We start from the raw sequence: 6,319 nt of genomic DNA, 5'->3' as shown, positions 1-6,319 counted from the left end.
CCCGAGGCAGAATGGTTCGCGAATGCATCATTTATCAATTTTTAATATACTAATAAAACATTTTTAGGAAAAGACCTTAAGCTTTCTATTTTCGGGCTCCCACAGTCCCTAAGGGAAAAAGAGGGTTAGCAGGGTTCTTTTTTCACTCTAATAGAGTAGCCTTATTTACATTTAAAATTATCAAAATTCAGCTTGAAAATTAGGATATCGGCTGAATAAAGTTTACTGTAAGTGATAGTTAAGTTACTTTTCAAAACGAACTAACATAAGTTATTCTTACCATTGAAAAACACAAAAAGTATTATATTATTATTTTAGAATGTAGGTGTTTTTAGTAACTTTTGCAAAACTATCGTTACTTTTACTTAAATATGAAAAATATATACTAAGGATAGTACACATTAAGGACAAGATATAAAATGATCATATAACATTCATATCTGTGGAATGGCAGATGTTTTACTTTTTATTGAAAGTCGAAGGTTTTTTATGACCGGTATCATATTTCTAAAAACAAGGATTGTTTTAGAAAATTTTCAATTTCGGTGTGAGAGCAAAATTCCAATTTTCCTATGTTGAGCTATAAATATCTACGAGTTTGGAAATTAATTTTTTTCTTTCTAAAAGCGTTTCTTTAGATTTACCCAGCTCCGACTTCCACGTGTGGCTTATTTACAACATTCAAATCTTAAAAATGTTTTAGAAAACTTTGGATTTTCAACAAAATAAATGAATTATACAAATAATGTTGGAAAAATTCCAAAAACTTAGTATATATTACAAATTGAAAATGTTGGTCATTCATATTGAATTTTCATCAATTTGGTGTTTTTAATGATACTAAGATGTATTTTCTTTAAAATTATTCATAATAAAACGCAGTTTTGAACAAATATCGTTTGAAACAAAAAATTTCAAAAACTTTTCGAATTTTTCAAAACACAAATTTTGAAACTGAATGAAAAAATCCATTTTTTATTATCATTAAAGTTTTTTTATAGATAACTCACAATGTGCTTTAAAAGCCCTGTAAATATAAAAATGGGATCTCCGTTAGTTTTCGAGAAATAATTAATTCAAGTTAATTAGTTATTATTTTAGTAATAAAATAATACAATTAAAATTAATGAAATACGTTAATTAATTTATTTTACTAATTTAATTAATTAATTAAAGAAAATCAAAGATGCATTTTTTTAAAAATCAATTTGAAATTTAGTTTTTGAAAAACCCAAAAAGTTTTTAACACTTTTGTTTGATTTTTTTTTCAAAACTGCGTCTATTATGAATAAATAAAAACTATACATCTTAATATCATTAAAAGCACCAAAGTTATAAAAGTTACAAAAAGGACAAACATTTTCAATTTTGAATATCACCTAACTATTTGAATTTTTCAAAAATTATTTTAGGATTTCTTTTTCAGCACTTTAGAGAACGGATACTAGAATTTCTATCAAAATTGCTAATAATGGATTAATTAAATTATTCATTTTATTTGACATGGAATTGCTCACGTATTATTCGAGAAGTAGAAAGAAAAAGTAAAAGAAAAGGGAATGTACCATTCATGTGAATCGCGTGCTCAAGTATGTACGTCTATTTTCTCTCACTGCTTTTTTTCTCGATATTAAAATACTTGTTTTTGACTCACCATGACCAGCGCGTGGCTTAAAGCAGTCGATGACCTCGACCTCCTGGGCGTCATGCCGACGACCTCGCCCCTCATAATGCTCTCCACGACTGTAAAAAGAAGATTCCAGATAGAAGATTCAAGATAGCAGAACTTGAGAAAGTGTGTATGAAATATTGTGGAGCGGAAGGGGGTGGAGCATCGAGCAGTAATTGGTAAGCCCAGTTCACATCGAGCAAAGTAGATTAAATGGGTTCAATTGTAATTATCAAACTCTTTTGCGCAGAGCCTTACGAAGTAGTGAAGGGCTTACAATATTACATAATCGGGAGTAGTGGAGCGTAAGTCGATGTAGCATTTGTAATCGCCTTAATTACTCACCTCCATCTCCAATTAGGCGCATTTGCACGAGGCTCGGATCTTCGTTGTGATCCTCAAGCACTGTGTCATCTGTTACTGTCAAATCCTGAAAAAAGGAAGTTATTATTATTATTTAAAAATTGGAAGCATTAAAGAAAGTCAATCATACAGGGTGGCAGCAAAATTTAATTTCCAACATTCGCTGACTTTTCCCTCATTTTTCTCCAACTAGTTTATCGTTTTCTCTTACTTTGAGAGGCTCTTCACTTGGGGCGATTGCTAGACATATTGATCAGCAATTTGGGCCGGAGCGGTGTTGCTGAACTAAAGTGTTACTTAAAAAAGTAACATAAAACTTCTAGATTAATTAAAAAAATCTATACCTTCTTTCTCGCACCCCCCCCCCCCCCCCCCCCCCCCCCCCCCACACACACACACCGACAGAGCCATGCCCACCACGAAAGGGAAATGACTTAATGGTATAAAAATAATAATAATTAATATTTAAAGACCAACATTATGATCCTTTAATATTATAAACATAGAATCTTTTATGACTGGAATTAAACCGTATTTGTGACTGATGTGAATTAATAATGTGACTAATGTTCTTTTTAATTTAAACCAATGCAGTAAAATTTGATGAAATCTATAAGGTTTCCGGGCAAATTTTAACAAAATCAGGATAAATGCGTAAGTCTTGAAAACAATTAAAGTTAAATTCAAAAGAATCTAAAAGAATTGAAAAAATTGTTTAAAATAAAAAAAATTCCACTGATTTCAGTGGAATTGGAATAGAACACTTTTAAATTGATAAATGTTTAGTTTATTATTCTCATTAAAATGTTTGGAAATTCCTTCAGATTATTGAAAATGATTGAAAATTCTTCGAAATCTGTTCAAATACCCAATAATATTCCAAATCCTTTAAAATGTATTGAGATTTTATAAAGCTCTTGAAAATTCCTTTGAATTTTCAAAAAAACCCTAAAATCCTTAAAGTCTTTTGAAATCCCTTTAAATGATTGAAGTTTATTCAAAATGCCTTCGAATCTAAAATATTCCAAATCTTTTGAAAATCCCTGGAAACCTTTTAAAGCTCTTGAAAATTTGTTGAAATTTAAAAAAATACTCTTACATCTTTAAAATCCTTTGAAATTGTTTGAGATTTTTAAAAACTTTTTAAAGGTTTGTTAAATTCCTTAAAATCTTTGAAATCTTTTGAAAACTTTTTTTGAAACTTTTTAAAGTCCTTGACAAATCCTTAGATTTTTAATATTCTAGAAACTTTAAAAAGTCTTTGAAACCCTTTCGAATTATGGAAATTTGTTTAGAATGTTAGAAATCTTTTGAAATACCTTAAACTATTTCAAAGCAATTCCAGAAAATTCAGAAATGGTATTGACCTGAATTCTATACGGAAAGAAAAGTGACTAAAGCGATTTTTTTATTTTAAAAAGAGACTATAGTAACTTTATCTTTTTTTAAGTCTCTGCACTAAAAATAATATAACTATGGCTGGGTCTACTTACTTAGAATAATTTAAAAATCCTATTTCTGGCTGTGAAATATGTATACCTTTTTTATACGACCAATTTAAGTGGAATTATTTCACAAGATACGCACGCTTGTCGTTTATGGAAAAATGTAAATATGCCCCCACTATAAGAATTATCATCCATTGCGACATAAAATACTTAAACTTTTTATTACACGGTGTAATGTATTTGTCGTATAAAGTGTATTAGTCGAGTTTTATTTATGATACACAATTTTTATGACACGGACTATAAGAACACAAATGTTTGTTCGGAAAATGTGGAATTTTATTCTTGAGAGATTGTTTTTCGAAGCTGGATCTAAATGCGGATGTGTAATGATGAATATTTAATTCTGCATTTTTCCTTATTTAAAAAGTATTATAGAACTTGGTTATAAACAAATTTGCATGTTTACGTGAAAAAATGAATAAATGAAGAAAAATTTTAGTTTATGAAACTAAACTCTAATGAATTGGACTCACCAAGCCATTCAAATTCAAATTTTTATTAACGTAATTTTTTAAGCAAGGCGGAATTATTTTACATATGTGAAGTATTAATGTTCTATGAAAAGAAATTCTCCTTAATTCCAAATTTAATGAATAAATTAACAATCATGTACATTCTCTATCATGTGTTCAATTTGGAATTTAATCGTAAAGAAATTAATCTTTAAATTAATCCAAGGACCTGAAATAATTTCTTCGATCTGGAATTACTTTCTTAAAAACTTCGATAGCTTTCACATCAATTTTGCGAAAAAATCTTATATTCCGCATGAACAAATTAAGCGAAATACAATCACAAAAAACAGATATCTCAATTCTCAACCTGTACTTTGAAAACCTACAATTTAGACTTTGAAACCCACAATCCCAGAAGTTATCAGTGAGAAAATCCCTCATCTGATATGGCTTTTTGGCACTTGTAAAAGTTTTGCAAGTTTTTGCAATCTTTCAAGGCGGCGAGAGGCAACAAAAGCCAAGGAAGAATGGCTTGACTTTGAGAAAAGTAGAGGGTGGTATTCAAGAAAAGTTCGTGAGTTGAAACAGAAAGAAGTTTAGAAAATGGTGAGGAGAAAAGGAGGGTGCAAGTTTACTCAACAAAGGCCCGACGCTTCATTTGTTTAATGTTTCTCGTTTCTCTCGCCTGAGGTCTTTTCCGCATCACAGTTGAAAATAGATTTTCAAAAATCCTCGTATCTAGTTTTCATAAAATTTTATCAGGTATTTTCGCAAAGAAAGGCGAAAATGACCTTTATCTGGAAGTAGACTGATTCCACATTCTATGTACCATTTGTTTCGAAATGAATGAGTAAATAAAATAATTGTCCTGTGTAGGTTTTTATATTCCAAAGTTATCTGGATTTTCTCAATCAGATCGAAAATTTTAAGTCAAGTGACTGTTCAGTGATAGATGTTAAAATATAAAGATAAATTTTAATAAATAAATAAAAACTTACCTTAGTTGACTCGTTATATCCAACGATAACTGCAGTATACCATTGTGTTGTTCCCTCAGCACGATAAACTTCTACTCTAAATCCAACAAGTACACTTGGAGTGGTCAAGAGAATCCTCTGACCATCTTGCATCTCTGTCCATCTTCTGACAGCACTACCCCAGGGTGTTGGACCTTTTGTCAGTTCCCAGTTCCGCTGTAAAATATAATAAACAAATTCAAATTTTCAGAGTGTCAACATTTTGTCTTCGATTTCATTTGATAAACGCCTAAAATAGAATTCACAACCTAAAAGGATAGCTCTCAAAAGTTCTTTTAAATAAAATTAATACTAGTCTATATTAATAATAGTAATAATACCATAATAACTTATTAAAATCAATACGAAAAACTTAAGATTTCAGGTCGAAATACATTGCATTTTCCAGAAAATACTTTAACTTTGAAGCAAAAGAAACCCATCTTTAATCAAATATGTAGATGACTTTACAACCAAATCGTTGAGCTTTTATACAAACGGGACAAAATTGTTAAAAATAGTTCAATTTTCATCCTTAAAAGACAAACTTTTAAACAAGTGATGGAATTTTTAAACGAAAAAGAATTAACTTCAACGACAAACACTTGCAATTTTTAACCAAATAGTCGAATCTTCAAGCCAAAAAGACAAATGTTTTAGAAGGCAGTTAAATTTTCACTCAAGAAATTTTCTACAGAAAAAGATGAATTTTTAATCCAAAAAAGATACTTTCTAATTCAAGAAGACGAATTTCCAAAAAAATAGTTCAACGATTAACACCGTAATAAAATTTTCAGCAAAATAGTAGAATTTTTAACCACATAGTTGAATTTTCAAACTAAAAATACAAATTTGATTTTCAACCAAACAGTTCAAGTTAAAAAAAAAATTATTATCAACCAAATAGTTGAAATTTCAAGTAAAAGTGACGAATTTTCAAAAAATAGTTGATTTCTTAACAGAATAGTTAAATTTTTAAATAATAAAAAAAAAGTTTTTCAGAAGAGAGTTCAGTTTTCAACAAAGAACTTTTCTACCAAAAAAGACGAATTTTTAATCTAAAAGGACGTATTTTCAACAATGCATTTAAATTTTTCTACGAAAAAACTAACTTGATAACAATATAGTTCAAATTGCAACAAAATAGTTTTTTTAAAAGTTGACTTTTAAAGCACATAGTTGACCTTTTGACGTATTGAGATGAATTGAGGGTCCGGATGCAATAAGGGCACATAAAATTTTTTCGTGCGAAAACGAAGTCCCCTGGAGGCTTTAGAAAAAATTTTCGAATTTTAATTTTCAAAA

General features: G+C 29.3%; 1 protein-coding gene across 3 annotated transcripts in view; it reads right to left on the bottom strand.

Annotated features, from left to right (window-relative positions):
• Positions 1–6,319, bottom strand: part of LOC117166853 (probable JmjC domain-containing histone demethylation protein 2C) — a 345,468-nt gene that overhangs the window by 220,695 nt on the left and 118,454 nt on the right. For all 3 annotated transcript variants that reach the window (XM_033351211.1, XM_033351213.1, XM_033351212.1), the window contains exons 4-6: positions 4,997–5,191; positions 2,015–2,099; positions 1,655–1,743 (exon numbers count right to left, since the gene is read on the bottom strand). In XM_033351211.1, coding sequence (XP_033207102.1) covers positions 1,655–1,743; positions 2,015–2,099; positions 4,997–5,191 — 369 coding nt within the window. The remainder of the gene's footprint in view (positions 1–1,654; positions 1,744–2,014; positions 2,100–4,996; positions 5,192–6,319) is intronic.

The sequence above is a fragment of the Belonocnema kinseyi genome, chromosome 2 (assembly GCF_010883055.1).
Source record: "Belonocnema kinseyi isolate 2016_QV_RU_SX_M_011 chromosome 2, B_treatae_v1, whole genome shotgun sequence".
Taxonomy (NCBI): domain Eukaryota; kingdom Metazoa; phylum Arthropoda; class Insecta; order Hymenoptera; family Cynipidae; genus Belonocnema; species Belonocnema kinseyi.
Note: the sequence above shows the minus strand (reverse complement) of the source record. Positions and strands in the feature narration are given on the sequence as shown.